Genomic DNA, 21953 nt, shown 5'->3' with positions numbered 1-21953 from the left:
AGCATTCCCTCAATCCTAGCACAACCCGACCTGAGCCTCGGGTTGAGGATGGTCAGCCCTAACTTAACCTGCCTCTAAAATCTCTCAACCCAACCTGACCCGGCTCACTCTTTTTCCAAATCGGGTCAAGTTGAGTAGGTTTGGGTTTGGGTTAGCCTAGGGCAAAAACAAAAAATAATACAAAAAAGAAAAGGGAAGTGATATATCCGCCCCATTTGATTACCAGGGACACCCGGAGCAGACTATCAATGACTAAATTGGATGTACTTGACGTCAGAAGAATTCAATGGGCCTGATTTCCATGTACACTGGCGCTGGGTGTCCCTAGTAATCGAAAGGGGCGGATATCACTTCCCTGAAGGAAAAAACATGACCCTAAAGAAAATAAGGATAAAATACCATAAACCGAAATTAAATCGGGTTGGTTCCTTACCCAACCCAACCCAACCCAACCCAACCGGAGGTGAATGAGCCCGGCCCAAGTTGCATCCCTAAGGCTGCTTACTTGGGTAGAGCACCACCTTCCCAGTATTTTTCAATATGTACTGTACGGTTACAGCACCCCAAAAAATCATTTCGATAGCATGATCCTAGCCATTCCATCTATAGAGGAGCTGCATATTATGGAGATCGGAAGGCTGGGTCATCCTATGGAAATGATATTTAGGGCTCAACCTATATGGAGATCGGAAGGCTGGGTCATCCTATGGAAATGATTTTTTCGGGCTCAACCTATTTACGTCGACGGTTTGGATCTTCCTATCGTGTAATTTTTCAAAAAGTACTGTACAGGATGATCCAAACTGTCCATGTGATGGGACACAACATAAATAGCTTGTGCTAAAAAATCATTTCCATAAGATGATCCTAGCCCTCCGATCTATAGAGGTTCCATAACATGCAGTTCCTCTCTAGATCGGAAGGTTGTGATCATCCTATGACAGACTGGATGATAATATCATGCGGTCCCTACAGTACTTTTTGAGAAATACGGGAATATAAGGGCTTACATAACAAAACTCGAAAATCTCAAACCCTATTAGTTGGGGCGTCTGAAGAGCGTCTGAAGAAGATTCTGAACACTCTTATTTCTCATGGGTCTGATGAGAAACCTTAAAATTTGCATCTCCATCTCTGCTCCATTCTCCCAAACCAACCCTCACCATCTCTACTCCCAACACCGAACTCTAGTAAAAGTTAGACTAAAATGGGTGAAAAACAGAGGACTCGATCACATAATCGACACCGAGACCGATCTCAAAGCCGCTTGCCTCATTAAAGACGCCATTAAAAGAAGCTCACACGGCTACCTCTCTTCTCGGATCCTCTCGGACCGTCAAAAGCCTCTCGGACTCACAATCCCCGTCCTCCGTTTCATGCGCAGGTACCCAACTCTCTTTCACGAATTCCCTGACCCTAAATACAACAATCTCCCTTGCTTTCGTCTCACTGATACAGCCCTCTTCTTAGATGACCAAGAACAGGCCGTTTATCGGACCCATGAGTCCGATAGTGTCGAGAGGCTTTCTCGCTTTCTCATGATGTCTAACAGCAAGCCCATCCCATTCCAATCTCTCCTAAATTTGAAATGGGATCTGGGTCTTCCTGATGATTACATCAAAACCCTAATCCCCAAATACCCAGATCACTTTCGTATAACCAAACGCCAAGACGGGCTCTCGTGCCTCAATCTCGCACAATGGCCAGAGGAATTCGCAGTCTCCACATTGCAAAAGAACGCGGAGATCACCAATAGTAGTACTCATACTACTAGTGGCAATTCTTCTGAGTATAGGAATTTTAAGAAGGGTACATCTTTGGCATTCCCCATGAGTTTTCCGCGGGGGTATGGTGCTCAAAAGAAGGTGATAGCATGGATGGATGATTTCCAAAGGCTTCCCTACATTTCGCCGTATGAGGATTCATCACAAATTGACCCAACTAGTGATTTGATGGAAAAACATGTTGTGGGGGTTCTACATGAGCTATTGAGCTTGACTATTCATAAGAAGACAAAGAGGAATTATCTGAGGTGTTTGAGGGAGGAATTGAATCTGCCCCATAAGTTTACTAGGATTTTTACGAGGTACCCGGGTATTTTTTACCTTTCTTTGAAGTGCAAAACAACTACTGTGACACTCAAGGAAGCGTACAGGCGGGGGAAGTTGGTCGATCTGCATCCGCTCGCGCGAATCAGAGAGAAGTATTATTATGTAATGAGGACAGGGGTTATGTATAGGGGTAAGGGACTGACAGAATTGGAACGTGCGAAATTGGATGCGGTAAATGATGGGGAGGATCAAATGGAGCAACAGTCAGAGGAAGACATTGAAACGGGGGATGAATACTATGCGGAGGATGGGTCAGATGTTGAGACAGGGTCTGATGAGGAATAGGATTATGATTCCCTATGTTTTACCTGATAAGAAGTTCATAATTCTTGTCGAGGAAGAGTTTCGCTAGGTGAATATGTGATCTCTTCCATACTTCTGTTCAAATCTTGAAACACAAAAAGGAAATTTCTATGTCCCCAATAAGGTCTTTGATTTTCAGTGAGGGTTGAATTTATTTGCTTTAATCTTACGCCCGTTGTATGTTGTATTTGTTGCATATACAGATAGTGGAATCAAAATATCAATAACATTGAGTTTGACACCCATAACAAATTTGAGAATGAAAACAAGGACTACTTTTTAAATTATTTGTTGTTTTTGTGCAGCTATCTTCTTCATGTTGAGCCTTCCATCTTTTTTTTTGTTGACATGCAGACATATCTGTCTAACAGTGACATGTGATCGATTTTTTTTTTGTTGACATGCAGACATATCCGTCTAACGGTGACATGTTATTATACTCTGTCTTTTTTTGTTTCCTGCTGCTTACTTGTCCTTCTAGAGGGCATTTTTAACTTGTTTAAGGGCTGTAGTTTTGGAATTATTGTTGTTTTTGTGCAACTATCTTCTTCATGTTGAGCCTTCCATTTTTTTTTTGACATGCACATCAATGTACTCTTTCTTTTATGTTTTCTGCCTTACTTGGCCTTCTAGAGGGTGTTTTTAACTTGTTTGAAAAAGAATAGCCTTCTTTGACATGGATCAAACAATGTTAAAACTCTACTAGGGCCTTCATGGCTTTGAGAGGTGGATTTCATGGGATGGGAAGGAAAGCTTCTTTTTGAAATTATATCTGGTTGGTTTCTTCAGAGTTGTAAAAATTGATTTTTGACTTTCTCGATTAATGTCTTAGTTCAGGTTTGCGGCCAAATAGATTATAGTTCACACACAAATTACACCTAAAATGTCAATGGGTTGCATGCCCAACCCAATCCTAATATTTTGAATCAATTGTTAGTTTTAGCCTGTATGGATTGTTTTAACCTATTGAGCATATTTTCAACCAGGAAAATGGTATCATACTATTGGAGCTATGGTCGCCACTTATGCGACAAGGAATTTCGCTTTTATTCTTCCTCCAATCTGAACATCACAAGATACCCAAAATAACAAAAATAAACTCCAGATTTTAAACACAGAAGTTAGGCTGAAAAGGCAACATTTACGAGAAAAGTTGATATATACCGAGTTAGTTGAGTAACCATGATCTGTGCTTCTCAAATTGGTGGAGGTTTATGGAAGTTTGGTAGCAATAACATTGACATATGTCAAAGTTCAAGCTTCCTCTATTTGATCTGCTCGATATAACTTGGGTTTTACATGTCTTAGATATGTATTGGGCTTATTGCGAAGCTTCCTTTATTTGATCTGCTCGATATAACTTTGTTGTTACATGTCTGAGATATGTACTGGACCTTTTGCATTCTTTTTTGATCTTTTAACATTTTCTATTTGTTGCTTGTGGTGGTACCCTGTTTGCTACTTAAACATGGTCACTATTGGGTATATCTGTTATCATTTTGTCAGAATGAGTTAGTTCACTAGGGTAAGCTTATTCTGTCATCTGGTATGCTGGTCCGGTTGTCTAATCGAGTTTGTTTCCCCATCAAATCTCTAGCATGAAAATGCTCATACTGCCATTATTGTATGCTTATTCCACGGTGCAGTCAGTAGTTGTAGTTGATCGTTTCTTTCCTCATGTTCTTATTTTTCCTCTGCAACATTTGGCAGTTTGGCTTTGATTGGTACAATTGGACAAATTCTTTGTCTAATGGCTGCTGTTTTGGATGTATGGAGTTATCCACGTCTTAGGTTCCTGAAAGTTAATTTTGATGGTGATATTTGTGAACTGGGACATCCATTCCAATTTCTATGCGAGACTTATCCATGATGGATGCAGAGAGTAGGTGCTCCGTCTTGGTCCAATTGCTTTGGTTTATACTAATATAGCCTAATATGGTCCTTTAGCAAGGGGCCGAGGGTTGTAGCTTACGGTTCTTAAGTGAGGTTTGTAGTTTTTCAGCCTTGCTGAATAATGTTTGTAATTGAGGAATATTCCATAAGTGATGTGATGGGATAGACATGTCTTCTTGCCTTCTTGGAGAAGATTCTTTTAGGAATTACAAAGATCATCATTATTGATGGTATAGCCACGACTTATTGCCTCCTTGGAGGATTGGGCAATTTTTTTATGAGATTTGGAAGATTGGAAGATCATTGTGATTCAATGGGCCATGCACTCTGCAGGGAATTGATCCATGATGGATGTGGATAGTGCTGATCCAATGTCTTGGTCCAGTTGTTTTTGGTTTATACTAGCTTAATGGAGACCCTTAAATGTAGCTTGAGGAAACCAGGGGTGAAGGTTTCCATATAATCAATTACATAATTTGTTTAAAAACTTTTAGTACAAGCTGAGCTTCATACCTTTCAATGGTACCATCTTCTTTAACTTTGAGGTGTATACCCACTTATAGCCAATGACATGCCTTCAACATGGCAAGTTCTCTAGCATTGTTGGCTTCCATCTCTTTTTTGATTTCCACTCACGATGAGACATTGCTTCAACAAAACTGGATACCTGTCATTTTTATATATATATATAAAAAACTGTATGCTCTCAGTCAGATGAAGTGAAACAACTAGGATAGATGATCTATAAGAGGATGACCTATCTTGGGAGGTAACAAAGTGGTTACTAAGATATTTGGAAAAATAAGATATTTGGAAGATGACCTTTTTCCTTCCTAATTACTTTTAAGGTGAAAAACTTGTATGATTACATTGATTCCTTTGATATTCATTTTGGGAAGGTTCAGAAAGGTTAATCAAATAACAACAGGTGTTGATATGGACTACGATGGCGTTAAAGCTCCACAGGAATTGGGGGAGTTCTTCGAGATGTTATACTAGATGGGTTTTTTTTTGGTTTCATTGGGATCACGGATTCTTATGAGGTAGGTAGAGTTGAGGGCAGTTCTTCACGGCATTAGGATCTCAGATGCTTCTGTTCTTGGCAGCTTAATTGTGGAGGGAGATTCATTGAATGTGATTAGGTGGATGGATGGCAGCCACCATTTTCCTTGGAGATTCACGCACATGATTATGGAATTCATGATAGTGTGGCGGGTTTCTCTGTGAATTTTCAGTATGTTAGGAGATCGGCCAACTCTAATACAGAGTGTCTTGCCCGGGCAGGAGTTAGGAGGACAGCCCTGAAGATTTATGATTTCCTCCTCCGTGAGGTATTGAGTTTCTTGGGGGCTCTGTTGTATCTTTTATGTTGGCTTTTTTTTGCCCTTTATGTATCTGTCCAGTTTTGAACTTTTCCTATTTTTTTCTTTAATATAATATAATATAATCCTTTTCCACTAGAAAATGGCTTTAAAACAATATTTATTCATACTCAAAAGGATATACTGATTTAGAAGTTAATTATTGCAGTGGTCAATGAGGAGATGTAGAAACTGAATACGCTGCGTATGTGCGCAAAAGAGTGCGACAATTATGTGTCATCTTCGATTAAAATCGGTAGGAAAAAATTGTTGCATCAGGTAGATCATTTAAAGGTTGGAAAATGAAAGATTCAAGGCATTTGTCATAGGGCGAAAAGGTAATTTGCTTTGGAATGGGAAGCAGAGATGATTCTTGTGTAGGGCATGGGCATCATGCCTTATCTATGTCTATATTTTGATGATGTAACTTGTATTAAGCAAAAAGTTAATAACAAAAAGAAGAAGCATGGTTTGAAAGATCCATTGTTCTGAATAGAAGGTCTTCCAAATTCTGTTTAAAAAAAGAGATCCAATTGTCAAAATGGTCCTACTGATGTCCGGGAGACTGATATTTATCGCCGTTAAAAAATCTATTAAAATTGAACATAGACTCCTAGATGGTGCCAGCCCTCTTTAATGTTAGAAATAAATTTTGATGGCAGCTCTAAAAGTAACTATGGTCCTGCTGATCGCGAGGGAATTTTTAGGGACCACGATGAAAGAGCTCTCAAGTGCTTCCCCACTCCATGTGGAATAGCATACTCAATTGAGTCAGCACTAGAGCACTACTTGCTAGTTTTCGAATCTTCAGGGTCTGTTTTGTGGGCAGTTGCATCCTTGAAGATGACTCTAAAATCGTTATTGCTTGGGCCAAAGGGGCGGCAGTGGGCCTTTGAAATTTTGGAACTGTGCAAATCAAATCACAGCTACAACATTGACGAAGATTGGCCAATTTGGAAGCGATGCTTTGGCCAAGGAACTGATCGTAGCGAGCTTATCATTGGTGATGTTTATCTGATTGTGTAGCATTTTATCTTTTTTTTTAAAAAGTTGACAATTTATTGAATATTGGTTGGGACAAGTTGTCCCCTCCGTATTACAAAGTAAGGATCATTGATCCAGTAACACACCCTCAAGTGTTTACAAAGAACTTACAACTAACGTTTCCTCCCTCAGAACTCCTGACTTAGCTAATCCGTCCGTCTCCTCATTTGCCTATCTCCTTCGATGCTCAATCCTAGGATTTAGCGACCTTATAAGATCGAGCGTTTCCGCTATTAGATCTTGTAGTCGCCAGGGACCCTTTGAGGTACCCGATGCCCAAGCCACCACATTTGTCGAGTCTCCCTCAACTATTAATGGTTGTTGATTCTTTTCATATGCCCAGCGCAACCTGAAAAGAAGAGCCCTGATTTCAGCCTCATTCGCATCACAAATCCCAACTAGGCCTGAGAATGACATTATAATAGTCTGTTTGTCATCTCTAATCAGACCCCCAATGTCTGCCTTCCTCGGATTGCCAATAGAGCTTCCATCAAAGTTGAGCTTGAACTACCCACATGGTGGGGCCATCCATTTTGGCTTTTAGGTTTAGTTCAGATCGTTCTATCCCAAATGATTGACCACCAATTCCTGACTAAATCCTCCACGCCATAGGGGATTTTCTTCTTTATCTTGGCCCATGAGATAAGTTCAACCTTGATTTCAGTCGCCAACCGTCCAGATTTCCTGCTTTGATCTTAAAAAATACGTTTGTTCCTTTCCTTCAATATATTCCAAACAATAGCGTAAGGGAAGGTGGACCATAGTAACTTACTAGTTTCCCCGAAAGGCCCATTTGTCCAGTTAATTATAAGTGAATTATAGAGCTCGGGCAAACCCAAGTCAACCAATTGCCCTCAACCATAATTGGTAAGAGAATGGACAATGCAGCATCAAATGATCCAGTGTCTCTTCATTCTGATGACAAAGGACGCACATCCTTGCAAGACTAAAATGCCTCCTTTTTAATCTTTCGCAAGTATTGATTTTTCTATGCACCAGCGTCCACGCAAAAGCTACCACTCTTGGAGGAGCAAAGGATTTCCAAATGCACCTTTTATCTGACTTCTGACCTGTATTTAGTGTCACAAAAAAAGATTTGACCGTGAATTTTCCATTCGGTTCTGGTGACCATATCCATTCATCGTCTTTGAAGTTAGAACAATATACTGAGTGTAACTGTACTAGAAGTGGTTGAAGGTCCTGAATTTCCATGTCTTTAAGATCTCTTCGTAATCGAATGTCAACGCTTTTCCCATCTGTCCCTCTCGTACCAGGTAGTCCGCCACCATTGCTTCAGGTCTTACTACAATCCGGAACAACCTCGGGTACTTCACAGAAAGCAGTGTTTTGCCACACCAGAGGTCCAGCAAGAATCTTACCTTCATACCTTTCCCCACCTTATATCGTCTCTTTTGATCAAATTCTTCCTTGACCGAGCAGATGGATTTCCAAGAACCCGATCCCTTCCCACTTGCTGGTTTCTTAATGCTCCAATCCTCCCATTCCGACCCATATTTGGAACCAACCACGCGGTGCAGAGAACCATCTTTTCATTTCCATACCGCCATAACCATTTTTCCAGTAAAGACTTGTTACTCATCCTTAGCTTCCCAATTCCTAGCCCTCCATCCTTCTTTGATTTAGTTACCCTCTCCCAATCCATTAGGTGTCTTAATTTTCTGGATTGCACGTTTCCATCCAAAGGAAATCCCTTTGTAGCTTTTCAATTCTCAGAGCCACCTTAACTGAAATTTTGAATAGCGACATGAAGTAGAACGGCATGTTTGCGAGAGCCGCTTTTGTCAGGGTGATTCTTCCCCCAAAGGAGATGTATTTCTTCGTCCAGGTAGCTAGCTTCCGCTTCACTCTTTCTACCATTGGATCCCATTGAGATGCCGAAGGGACACCAAACCCCAATGACAATCCCAAATAAGAAACCGGGAAAGCCCCAGCAATGCAGCCAGTTGTTTCAGCCAGGTTTTGAACCACCTGCCGATCCATATTTATGCCCAAGAGCATGCTTTTACTGAAGTTAATCTTGAGACCCGAAGTGGCCTCATACCACTTGAATATCCTTATGACATTGGGGATAGGCTGGGAGTTGCTTTCCAAAAAAACTAGCGTATCATCAGCAAACTGGAGGTGTAATTTGCTCACCTTTGGGTCCTGCTTGTAAGCCTTGGATCAGCCCTGCACTGCGCCTTTATCAATAACAGGCTAAGTGCTTCCACCACCAAGATGAAGGGATACGGAGCTAATGGGTCATCCAGCAGAAGACCCCTTGAACTCTTAAAATATCCTTCAACCGAGCCATTGATAATGACTGAGAAGCTGTTAAAAGATATTACCGATTTGGTCCATTTTCCACATCTCGTGCCAACACCCATCCGATCTTGTATGAAATCAACAACCTCTCAGTCTATATGATCATAATAAGCTTTTTCAAGATTGATTTTAAAGACCAGACCAGGCCTCCCGCCCTATTAACAGAGTCAATAATCTCATTGGTTATTAGGACCCCTTCCAGAATCTGTATCCAGTCAACAAAAGCACCCTGAAAATGGGAAATGATGCTCTTCATACAACTTTTCACTCTTCGAGCGAGCAATTTGGATACAATCTTTGGAATGCTGTGAATTAAGTGTAGCATTTTCTCTTCTTTTTGCTTTTGTGGGTTCCTGGCGTATTTCATTTTCCGTGACTCTTTAGGACACCTCATCTTGCTGTACCTTGCGTCATTTCTTTGCAATGCAATTCCCTGTCCGGAAAAAATAAAAATCTACTGCCTAAGTTGATGGTAGAGGAGTGCTATCCTCACGAACTTGCGGCCCTTCATGATTAAACTAACGATCTGCATGGGGGTTAGAGCTTTAAACTGGGCCAGAATGGCAGAACCATCCCCATCAGAGTGAAAGTAGACCTGGAGTAGTTGCAGGAGGGAAATTATGGACAGGGTACTCCATATGGTAAAACATGAGAGACGGATTGCTTAAAGCCAGAAGAAAGAGCCCATCCTCATGATGAACACTCATACCGAGTCAGATTCAATGCCCTTCTACTACAGTGTCAGACCCTTGAAGAACACACACACACGTAGTGTCGTGTGAAGAAGAGTTAATGTCATGGTTGCTAGTTCTAATACGCTCAGTGGTGAGCATGCGTAAATGTTACATATTAAGAGTCCTCTATGTATGCCTAGATACATACTAGATGACTGAACTACTCAAGTATCAATCTGTTCTCCTGCACCCAATAAACTGTCCCTTTCCAGTTTCTAGTCTCACCAAGTCTGTTGAGAATCACAATTCCGAATAGAAGACTATTCCATACATAGCATAAATGGAGTCTAATTAGCTTTTTCCTTCACAATTCACAGATACTATCTCTAACAGACTACTGTAAGCATAAGAGCATATCAATTCACTCTCTTTTCAGCGTCCATTAGCAGATTACATGGGCATCATTGACGTCTCCAAATTCCAGGCAAGTTTTTTTTTTTTTGAATGGTGAAAAGAAAATTCTAGAGGATTCATTAGCTGACCCCAACTAGTTTGAGACAAAGGCTTAGTTGAGTTGAGTTGAGTCGAGTGTAGGTGACAAGAAAATTCTGTGCAAGTATTTTTACTCTGTTTAGCTCTATAAAACCACCAGTGGCTGGTGCTAGCTATAGTGAATATTTACAACCAGCTGGTCCAATCAAGACCTGTTTTTACTTTCGGCTGCTTGATACATTTCAGACATTTTTATGAAAGATTGCAACTATTAGGAGTGTAAAATCTCCATGAACAGTTCCAATTTACGACATGTTGGCTTTGTTTGTCCCTGAAATCAGTATCCACTGCATATTATGATCATCTCTGTTGAAGCTTACATGTAGCCTTAATCTTTAGCTTAGCTAGCTGATGCATCAAGTAATTATGGGCGGTACATATACTTTGCAGGTGGGTTGCGCCTGATTAGCACCTTCGACATCAATGTATGTTGTGGCTTATGTCACAAATATCTCCCACATTTTCAAAATATAATGATTTTATTGTGACATTTTGTTAAACGACCAAAACCTGAAATAATCCCAAGAATTTAAAAATTGTAGTGAAAATTCCATTTACTTAGATAAAGATTACTATATTTTATATTTTATATTTTTTCTTCGGAAAATGATAAACTGAAGGGTGCCCTTGCAAAAATTTAGAGGTTTCTATAACGGGCAATCGGTTTGGATCATCCTATGATGTGGGCCCAAAGTTTTTTTTTTTTTTTTTTTTGAAAAATACTAGACTTCATTGCCTTCACGTGCTAACAACATATAAATCTTAAGAAATATGGGGTTTTTAAAAGCAAAAAGCAAAAGGGGATTTTTTTCAAACTGTATACGGGTGTAAAATAGTCGGCCCCACTCATCCGAACATGAGGTATTAATAGTAGGCTTCACTACAACAAAACATGATTTGTAAATTGTGGGCTCCATATGCACGGGTTAGGGGAAGATGGTGGGTTTACCTAACAAAATATGGAGTGTAAAATAGCGGGCCCCAACATGATATAAGAACCATTCTCTGCCCCCTTGGAGCAAATTCCTGACTCCGCTCTTTGCCATTACCATCTTACACACGGCGACAATCCAGACTGTCCACCTGATGGGTCCCATCATGTATGGGCCATTGACCAAATCCCATCGTTCAGATGTTGGGATCATTGAATTCGTGTCATTCTTGGTCCCTGACTAATCCACAGTAGGACCCACAAAATGGACAGTCCATATCTCGACAGATAGGAAGTGTGACCTCTCTCTCTCTCTCTCCCCCAATTAATTTGCTTATACTTAATTATTTACTAATGTTCTTTCTTAAGTCAGTTGTATGCTATACAGATCAGTTTTGGTGAGAGAGTGAGATGGTTAAATGCATGAAAACGATAGATGATTACAGTGTCTAATCAACCTCTTGAATGTTTTTAATAGCTGATAATGGCCTTTACAACTAACAAAGCAGATGCTGTTATCAGCATGTGATGTAGCTGTGTTTTTGGGAGGTGAAGGTAGTGGTGGCAAAATTGGCCGAACCGGAACCGAGCCGAAACCGAACCGAAAATTTAGTTTCGGTTTGGTTAAACCAAACCGATTCAAATTTCGGTTTGGTTCGGTTTGGGTATCAAACCGAACCGAAACCGAATATTTGCAATTATTATGAGTAAAGGGTGGCAAAATTGGTGGAACCGAACCGAAACCGAACCGAAAATTCAGTTTTGGTTCGGTTTTGGTTTGGTAAAACCAAACCGATTCAAATTTCGGTTTGGTTCGGTTTGGGGGTCAAACCGAACCGAAACCGAACCATTGCCACCCCTAGGTGAAGGCGAGGCCCCGTCAGTGCTGTAGCCTCTTTATGCTATAATAGGCTGTTACAATCCCTAAAACCTATACACAGCCAGTAAAGATAGTGTTTAATAAAGTAACAAGTGTCATTATCAAAGCAAGGGTGCCCAGATATTATTTCATTTTGAGTCTCTGACTACCCTGCTGGGATAAAATGGGCCGTTCTCGATGGGGGTAGAAAGCTGGGTTTTATTTTATCCTCGGTGTTAGCCCATCCCAGAAACACTTATCCAAGGATTTCTAATCCCGTGGAGAACATCACCATCAGGCGCAATCTGATCGTTGATCTGCATTGTTCATCAAGTGGCCCCCATTGTGCGAATTTGAGCCATTACCAATCCAAGTTGTGCCCACCGTATTGATGTTCCAGATCAATAATTCCTATTTACATCTATCTACTATATGAGAAGTGGACCACAATGGGGACCAACTGCACCCCCATGAGTTTTGTTTTTTGTTTTGTATTGTTTTTTTTCCAGGTCTTCTTCATTTTACGAAGAGAGGTGGTGAAAAAGTAAAAAATGAAGAAAACATCCTGTACTTTCCTCTGTGCATGATTTGCAATTTGAAAATTTACTGAAATAGTGAAAAGAAGAAGAAGAAGAAGAATAAATAAGATAAGAAAGATATTGCAAACGGCTATTGAAGACCATAGAAGATCATCAGAACAAGCACAACTATATTTAACAAGGACAACAACCATCTTTGTATCTCTTATAACCAATTGATGGAAGCTGGCCTATTGGTCTTGAATTGAGATAAAAATTTCAAGAAATGACTTGCATGCCCTCAATTTATCTTCTTACTTTGATCAATTCAAATGGTGCTAAAAGGTTAATATTGACGGTTAAGTACAAGTTTAAACTGCTCATTTATAATTAATGATGTTTTAATGATGGGATTATCCTTGTTTCCAGAAAAGAGCAGTGACCCACATGTGCTTAAGTCTACGATCCATCAGTAGCACAGATGGGAAGTGCGATTGTTGTTAGGGGCTCCACGTGAAAGCAAAGATCTCACATCGGAAAGGTTGATGGATGTGGATGGGCTTATAAGGATTCGGGCACCCTCCCCTCGGCTCCTAGCTTTTAAGGGTGAGTTCTACCCAGGTCCCAACAAGTGGTATCAAGCCCGGGGTAACCTGGTGTGCTTCCAAGGAAGAAAATATTCCTCGGAGAAGAATCTTATTGACCCTGATATGCCTCTGGGGATGGAAAAATCCCTCGGGGAAGATCTCGTAGTTCCCATGTTGCCGCTGCATGGAGGGGCGAGATTGTTCACGTTGCTTTCTTGTAGAGGGGAAGATTGTTGGGTGTTCCACGCAAAAGCAAAAAAGATCCCACGTCGGAAAGATAAGTGGATGTGGATGGGCTTATAAGGACATGGCACCCTCCCCTTAACAGCTAGCTTTTAAGGGTGAGGTCTACTGGGGTCCCAACAAGTCAAGAAGTGGATTGACTTGTTTTCAATGCAAGAGGAGGTTACCACGGCCCAGCTCTGATACCACTTGTTGGGAACCCTGTACAACTCACCCTTAAAAGCTAGCTGTTAATGGGAGGGTGCCCATTTCCTTATAAGCCCATCCACATCCACTTATCGTTCTGATGTGGGATCTTTTTTGCTTTTGCATGGAACCCCCAACAATCGTAAACCCTAATTTTCACTTAGGCTTTAACTGTAAACCGATCCTCGCCCTTTTATTTGATAATCAGACATTTTACCTTAATGCTTTCTCGATCTAGAAAATAAAATACAATGCATCAATGATATGAATGTTGAGAAAATCTGTCGGGCAAATATGATCTGATCATGCACAAAAAAGTAAAAAATTATACACAAATAAATAAAAATTATAAAGTAAAACAAGTCACAAGATGAATATCGAGATTCTACTTGATTAAGAAGGAAATTTTCCCAACAAAGAAAGTTGTACGGGGAAATTAATGATGCTAAGGAAAACCATTAGCGCGAACAATCGCTTTGCAGCTCTCATTCTATTGGATTAACTCTGGGAATCATCGGCGTTTGGTAAATTTGGAAAAGAAAGTTAATGATACCGATACCCTAGAAATCATAGGAGACTCTCTACACTTAAAGTGAGGACTCACTAGGCATGCCAAAATAAGATAATGGTAGTAATTACAAAGCCGACATGCGCCCATGCATGTAATCTAGCCGATATTGTAATTAATCTCATCCTCAAATTCACAATCCAAGTGTAAATGTTACAAGTATAAATGCGGATATCCATTGTGAGACCTTTGCAGGGTTATGTATGTCTAGTGTGGTGCTCTTGCTCCCCAAGGTTGAAGACATAGTGAAAACCATTGTGTGTTTTTAAGTTCATTTGCCTCTTTGGAATTGTTGAGATTCCAAGGGTAAAATCAGTCATTTCCAATAAAGGTCCTTAGGCCCAATTTCTTTTGGATTCTGAGTCCAAAACTGGTTATTGAACTCAAAATCGATTCTCAAAATCCATAACAATTAAGTTGAGTTGCCTGTTTGGAATTGTCGAAATTCCAAGGGCAAGACCAGTCATTTCCAATAAGGTTAAACTTATGCCCTTCTCACCTTAGGCCCTATTTGTTTTGGATTGTCAAAATCTATTCTGAGTCCAAAACTGATTATTGTACTCAAGATCGATTCTCTAAATCCTTAACAGGGACTTAGCCTGCACTTTTAAAAGGGTTGACTGGTAATAATTGCGTGTTGTAGAGGGCTTGACCTCTTGTTCTGTGACTGGAAATAATTCGTATTTTCTTTGTAAAAAAACAATGAAGAAAAGACATACAAAAATGGGAAGTTGGTAAAAACCATGGGTCCAGCTTTAAATCTTTGGTTAGAAAAATGCAATGTGCTCACGTTTTGAAGATGATATTTTTGTTGTTTACTTTGCAGAGAAGAGGGAGAGAGAACATTAAAAAGTAAGGCCATCTGGGTCACTCTTTGTAAAAGAAGAAGGGGTTTTTTTTTTTATGGGTTTGAGCTTAAGAATCTCGATCTGAAACCCCCTTTTGTTTTTCCTTCTAGGAGTATTTTCCCATGATTTTTGTGGGTTTCTGAGATGGAGGCCCTTGAAACTTCTAATATTCAGAGGGCTAGTGCTCGAGTTCAAGCCCCATTGGTAAGCCGATTCTTCATCTTTTTTTTTGACATTTAAATCTTTACGAGTTATGTGGTAAGTTGCAGGTTTTAGGTGCAAAAAAGGGGAATAAAGTATAAGGATGTTGGGTTTTTATTTTTAGGGTTTTAAAAGTAGAACTATGTGTTTTCACATTTTAGGGTTGATCAATCTGTGTATTGGGGGATGAATCTGTTTTTGTATGAAATTGGTTTTTAGGTGGGATGGGTTCCAGATCTGTGGCTATTTGGAATTGTGTAGATTTCTTTTTCTTTTTTAGATAATAAAATTAGACAATTGGGCATGATCTGGGAGTAACATTTGGTGAGAATACTCCCTTTTTTTTTTAAATTACTTTTCTGGGATATTTTATATATTTTTATCTTGGAATATTGGCTGTTGGATTGTAGACTTCTCATGGCCATAGTTTCTGTCAGGTACATGTTTTACAGGATTACCCTGTCGTTAGACTTTTATCCATTTGTTCTCATGGGGATACATATTTTGAGTCTTATAACAATTGCCCTGTTCAGAGTTTCTTGAAAAATATGGTTTTAAAATGAGCTACATGTTTGCTTTATAATTGCTTTATATATTTCCATGTATGGAGGTGATTCCATCAATTAACTCTAAGTCCCAGTGTTGTTATCAGTTTTACAAACTCCAGTGCGTTATTCAATCATAGTATAGAAGTGAAGAGGTTTAAGCACATTAGTTACTGCTATAATGTTTGTCTATATAGTCTTCAATTTATCTCACCACTGACTTTTGAAAACTATTTGCGTAATGATTTCCTTGATTTTCTTCATTTTACTTGGTTCCATGCGTCTTTTTTTTAATGACAACTAGAATTGATTAAAAGGGCAAAGCCCAAGGTCGAAATGGTCAGAAACAAGTCAATCCAAAAAGAAAAATGGATACAACTAAAATATCAAGGGGGTAGAAAGTTAAAAAAAACTCCAGTCCGGTCTTGGAGATTACCGAACAGGCTAGATGATCTGCCTCACTGTTGCCAGAATGCCATGTGTGCTAGAACACCATGGAATGACCTTCCACCCTGATCTAATATCTCCTCTATTTCGTCTGTGAACCTTCAAAGGAAGCCGACTCACTGGTTCATCCACCTGACCACATTCAGAGAGTTTCCTTCCTTGATCATACGGTCCAAATCATCGCTCAACCAGGATCCTAGTTAGCAATGCCTTGATTTCTACTTCATTCGAGTCCGTTTCCTCTAGAGGGCTAGAGAAAGCCCTCTTGGTGTTGCCATCAGCCTCGCAAATGAGACCTCTCAAACCAGCTGGTCCTGGTTTCCTAAAGCTATAGCCATCAAAGTTGAGTTTCATTTGTCCAAGGAGAGGGGGCACCCATCTCGGGGATGACCTGCTAGAGCTGATCTTACTCGTCCCAATCTCGATCCGGGATCTGCGCAATAAGGATTCCGATATGCCATGGAAATCAGAAGGACTCCGATCCATCAATACCATTGAGGAGATATGTTGTTTGATAGCGTGACAGCTTCTGGCCTTTCCAACAACAACATGGTTATTTCTTTCTCTCTATGCAACCCAAAATGCTGCTAAAAGGTCCGAATGCCACAAATTTCAACCCTCTCTTAGGCCAAGGAGTGAAACTCCATTCCTCTATGAGATCTGAACTTGCTCTGGAAAGACCCATTGCATATCAAACAAATTAAGCACAAAGTTCCATCTCTCTTTGTCCACCCCTCAATGAATAAAAATGTGATCCAAGGTTTCTCGTGCATCTATACACATAACACAGTGATCAATTTAACAACGTCCTCCAATTCCTAAGATAGTCCACCGTCACGATTTTATTGAGGCATATTGTCCAAACAAACACACAAACTCTAGGAGGAGCTAGAATCCTCCAAATTCTGTTAGCTAGCAAAGAATGCGAATTATACTTCAGGTGATTGTAGAAAGAATGGACAAAGAAGTCTTCCAAATGATCCTAGATCCAAACTCTCATGTCCTGCCCCTTTTTCTACAGAGTCAAACATCTCCATGATCATGACAACCCTATTTTAATCTATGAACAAATTTCTGCGAAACGGAACCCTCCAACTGTTCTCCGATGAAGGCATCTCTGACAATCCAATCCTTCTCCTAAGCTAGAACATAGAGTCTCCAAAGCCAGAACATACACATCAAGGAACTTCTCTTTTAGGGTTGATGTACCACACCAAGGATCTATCAAAAATTTATCTCCTTTGCAGACTCTAAATCTGATACCTCTAAGGAATATCAGCAAGCCATTCAGGAGGGGTGCCTTTCAATTGCATTTGGAGGGCACCCGAGACGTTGTCTGGCAGCAAGAGTGGAGAATATTCCACCGGAGATTCTTTTGAAATCCTTGAGGAATATTTTGAAGGCTGAGGCAGATTCATCTATGGCTTTTGATGGAACGGGTCAGGTGGGAGAGAATCGAGAGATTGAATAATATAAGGGGTAGGATTTGTTTTTAAAATAACACAAGGGGTAAAATGTTTACCAAAACCATTTTGATCCTAGGAGTAGAGGAAATCCAAGGGTCACATGGTGCCCACCATCACCAACACCGCCGCCGCCGCCTTTGATGTGATACAGGTTTGCACCAACTGTCTTTGATGATGGTGGATACAACTGTGATTTTTGTCGTCTCACTCCAGCTACTATCCATTTGTCTTTTCTACAACACATCCTTCTCTGTTTCACCCTTTGTATCTTTCAAGATCGAGTGGATGGATGAATAGTCCTCGAATATCTTTTGCACAGCATGAATGCCAGCGAGGTGGATGGGTTTCAGCTTCTTGGCCTCAGTGCCAATAACTGTGTCTGATTTCCAAAGTCCAGTAACTATGCATCTCGGCCTCAGTGCCAGTAACTCGTTGAAATTTTGAGCATCTCAGTACCCGCTGTAGCATCCTCAGTGGCAACACCTTACTTCTCTCTCGCTCTTCTCCTCTCTTCACTTTTTCCTTCCGTTCTCTCTCTCTCTCTCTCTCTCTCTCTCTCTCTCTCTCTCGTTTGTGCCATCAACAATGGCTTTCTCATTATTTTGGCAATTGATTAAAGTGCATTTGTCATTTAAAAATATACACTTTAAGAGCTGTAACAAACATAAGGGGGTGTAATGTCTAAAAAGGGGTGGCAATATTTGATGTGTGTATGCATGTATGTTATGGTCAGAATACCAAAAATCCCTTGCCTAATCAAGCAATTACAATGTGGAAGGCTGTGCTACTCATAATAAATTACTCTTGACTTTAATAGATGATACATTGCATGAATTGGTTGCTGAAGAAGTGCATTGTTTATCTAATGAAGCACAAAATATGGTTCCAATCACAAATTTTTGTTTAGTACTTGATATCTTAGTAGAAAATACAGGCTTCAGAAATCATTATGCTTTAACTGATTTATAATCATTCTATCTTGTATGGTCAGTGCCCCATTATTTGCATATTAACATCGAAAAAATTGCAGGTTGAAACTGTGTCATGCTATTGTAGAGTAGATTCAGGCTTAAAAACTGTGGCGGGGGCAAGGAAATTTGTCCCTGGATCAAAACTTTGTCTCCAACCCGATATCAAACCCCATGCTCACAAGGTTAAGAACGCACGTCGGGAGAGGAATAGAAATCAAGCCCCATTGCTGCTAGGGCTTCCTGATGATCTTGCTATAGCTTGTCTGATCCGGGTCCCACGTGTTGAGCATTGCAAGCTACGGTTGGTCTGCAAAAGTTGGTGTCGTCTTTTGGCGGGGAACTTCTTTTACTCTCTCAGGAAAAACCTCGGAATGGCAGAAGAGTGGGTTTACGTAATCAAAAGAGACCGTGATGGAAGGATCTCTTGGCATGCTTTTGATCCTACCTATCAACTTTGGCAGCCACTTCCACCTGTTCCTAGAGAGTATTCTGAAGCCCTAGGGTTTGGTTGTGCTGTTCTCAGTGGTTGCTACCTTTACTTATTTGGCGGAAAAGATCCGCTTAGAGGGTCTATGCGACGTGTCATCTTTTATAATGCCCGGACAAATAAATGGCACCGGGCTCCAGAGATGCTGCGGAAACGACATTGTTTTGGTTCTTGTGTTATAAATAACTGCCTATATGTTGCTGGTGGGGAATGTGATGGGAACCAAAGGACCTTACGGTCAGCTGAGGTCTACGATCCCAACAAGAACAAATGGACCTTTATTACTGAAATGAGCATTGGTATGGTGCCCTTCATTGGGGTTGTTTACGATGGAAGGTGGTTTCTCAAAGGGCTTGATTCTCACCGCCACGTCATGAGTGAAGCTTATGTCCCCGAAACCAACCAATGGGGTACGGTCAATGACGGGATGGTTCAAGGCTGGCGTAACCCTAGCATTTCATTGGATGGGAAGCTCTACGCATTGGACTGCAGAGATGGATGCAAGCTTAGGGTCTATGATCGAGCTACCGATTCTTGGAACAAGTTCAGCGACAGCAAACTCCACCTAGGGAGTTCACGGGCATTGGAGGCTGCCGCGCTTGTTTCTCTCAATGGAAAACTTTGCATAATTCGTAATAACATGAGCATTAGTCTGGTTGATGTTTCAAGCCCTGATAAACACTTGGAGAGCAACACTCATCTATGGGAGACTATATCTGGCAAAGGGCATCTCAAGACGTTCGTCACAAACTTATGGTCGAATATTGCAGGTAGAAATGGTCTGAAGAGTCACATTGTTCACTCTCAGGTGCTTCAGATCTGAGGGCAGAAGTCTTCTGAAAATTCAACTTGCCTCTTCCCTTTCCAAATGAATCAAGCGATTAGTGCAGAGTTTCTGGGATAAGACGATATTGGAATATGATTGGATTGATAGGTTTTCACATGATGATTCCAAATGTATTTATACATCCTATGGAAATGAAACTCTTTAAAAATTTCCTTCAGATTCACAGTTTTATTTTCTCTACACCAAAATGATGTTTCCACAAAGCTGTTCATGGGTTCATCACTCTGTAGCATGAAAGAGCAGAGGTGAGAGATAGGAAATGGTGCCCTTTTAAGCAACTGTTTCGAAATTAAGAAATGGGTGGCACCGCCAACTTGTTGAAGACGGCTTACAGCATGGTCTTGATTCATGTGTTACAAATGCAAAGCCATTGTGGGGTAATGAAGCATTTGAAAAGGATACAGTGACAAATCTTAGTCCAGTCTGAAAATCTGTTCAATTTTTGAATGACATAGAAAGGCCGGCCATGTGAACATCCATGAAAGGAGCAGTGCAAACCGTAGGCCTTAAACTTCTTCACGTGGGTTATGTGGTTTTTGGTGTATGTTGTGGGTTATTAGTATGTGAACTCTCTTGAATGCTTTGTGAATATTGGTGGAGATCATCCATTGGACATGTTTTGTTGTACAAAAAGCTTTCTTTGTTTTCTCAACTGCCTCCAGTGGCACAAATGGCATATTGCAGGCTGATTGGTGCCAGAAAAAAAATCGCGTGCTCCACCAGGGATGGCCCATAGCCTGAAAGTTGCGCTGATTGGATGATCCTAGCCGCTAGTTCATCCAATTGGTGCAATTTTTTTTGCCCATCCAAGAGGTCTATGGATTTGAATAGTGAGATGGGCCATAAACTGGCTTTCATATTGGTACAAAGAATCGAGTTTATGTAAGGGCTGCTATTTTCACCCCCATTATTTGTTATTAGGCCCCTAAGTACACATGGGCACTCCTTGGTTGGAGGTGCATATGGCTTGGCATGTTTCATTGTACATGCATTACTATGATTAGGCTCTGGCATAGCCTTTCCTCATCTTGCCCGTCGTGACACGGCTAAAAACGAGCAAGATAAAGACTTGCTATAGTTCAAACTTAATTTTGACCCTTAAACATGACTCCTTTTTGAGATGCTTGCGAACGGCTAATGAGGTCAAGTCAAGTCAACTAAGCCTTTGTCTCAAACTAGTTGGGGTCGGCTAATGAATCCTTTAGAAAACTTTCATGAAGAAGATGAAAGAGCCTACCTGGCTCAAATTGACTAATGAAGCAATGAACTTTAATTAATCCTCCCCTTGTAGGTCTCATTGTCCTCTCTCCAACACCGTACATATACCTCCCTCCCTTATTATAATACCACACCCATTGAATAATAGAAAATTGCTATTTGAGGCTCTTATTTTTTTTGCACTTATGAGTGAGGTCACTTGGTGGTGGTTGGGTTGGTGTGGAAACTCAAGTGCAAGTGGGGTGGGTAGAATTAGGGGTGGACATGGTTCGGTTCGGTTCGGTTTTGGGGTATACCCAGAACCGAACCATATATAATCGGTTCCCTGAAATTGGAACCGAACCAGAACCATATAAGTTTGGAACCGAACCGAACCAGAACCATATATAATCGGTTCGGTTCGGTTCGGTTCTGGGTTTACCCGATCTTCATCAAATCAACGGAATTTCTTCACAATAGTTGTTTGAATGTTTGGTTTTCTTTTCTTGAGATAGAATAATTTTTTGTTTCCAGCTTGTCATCATCATTATGGGAAAAGCAGAGCACAAAAGTCTCTAATGAAATGATGAATATGACTTTGTGGGGGCGTTATACAAACTACTCTCATAATATTTTACTATTTTTAAAAGCCTTTCACTTTCTTCTTACACTTACAAAAACTTTCAAGTTAATATTAAAAACAAAAAGGATTCCCACATCTTCTTTCCTGCCATTAAAATATTAAGGCTTGTTTGGTGAGATTAAAAATATTTGGGCAAGTGCTGAGAT

At 40.5% G+C, this 21953-nt stretch overlaps 3 protein-coding genes across 3 annotated transcripts in view; all 3 read left to right on the top strand.

Moving 5' to 3' along the window:
* Window positions 1-1023: 1023 nt before the first annotated feature.
* Window positions 1024-2701, top strand: LOC143848053 (protein WHAT'S THIS FACTOR 9, mitochondrial-like). Its single transcript, XM_077356841.1, has one exon. It carries the CDS (start codon window positions 1095-1097, stop codon window positions 2394-2396), a length of 1302 nt encoding a protein of 433 aa, XP_077212956.1. The 5' UTR covers window positions 1024-1094; the 3' UTR covers window positions 2397-2701.
* The window catches only part of LOC143848058 (F-box protein At3g58530-like), a 90862-nt gene continuing 70917 nt past the window's right edge, over window positions 2009-21953 (top strand). Inside the window, exon 1 of the mRNA XM_077356859.1 lies at window positions 2009-2023. The gene's annotated coding sequence lies outside the window, so the exon portion shown is untranslated. The remainder of the gene's footprint in view (window positions 2024-21953) is intronic.
* Window positions 14826-20619, top strand: LOC143848046 (F-box/kelch-repeat protein At1g55270-like). Its single transcript, XM_077356830.1, has 3 exons — window positions 14826-15007; window positions 15114-15207; window positions 18693-20619. Exons 2-3 carry the CDS (start codon window positions 15148-15150, stop codon window positions 19941-19943), a joined length of 1311 nt encoding a protein of 436 aa, XP_077212945.1. The 5' UTR covers window positions 14826-15007; window positions 15114-15147; the 3' UTR covers window positions 19944-20619.

Source organism: Tasmannia lanceolata, unplaced genomic scaffold (assembly GCF_043159265.1).
Source record: "Tasmannia lanceolata isolate RefF3 unplaced genomic scaffold, GAP_Taslan_0.1 ptg000003l, whole genome shotgun sequence".
NCBI lineage: Eukaryota > Viridiplantae > Streptophyta > Magnoliopsida > Canellales > Winteraceae > Tasmannia > Tasmannia lanceolata.
Note: the sequence above shows the minus strand (reverse complement) of the source record. Positions and strands in the feature narration are given on the sequence as shown.

What these genes read in the sequence shown, in the direction of transcription:
- LOC143848053 (XM_077356841.1), top strand. Translation starts at nt 1,095, where the DNA reads ATGGGTCTGATGAGAAACCTTAAAATTTGCATCTCCATCTCTGCTCCA.
- LOC143848046 (XM_077356830.1), top strand. Translation starts at nt 15,148, where the DNA reads ATGGAGGCCCTTGAAACTTCTAATATTCAGAGGGCTAGTGCTCGAGTT. An exon ending in CTCGAGTTCAAGCCCCATTG is followed by an intron (nt 15,208 to 18,692) that starts GTAAGCCGATTC and finishes AAAAAATTGCAG; the next exon opens with GTTGAAACTGTGTCATGCTA.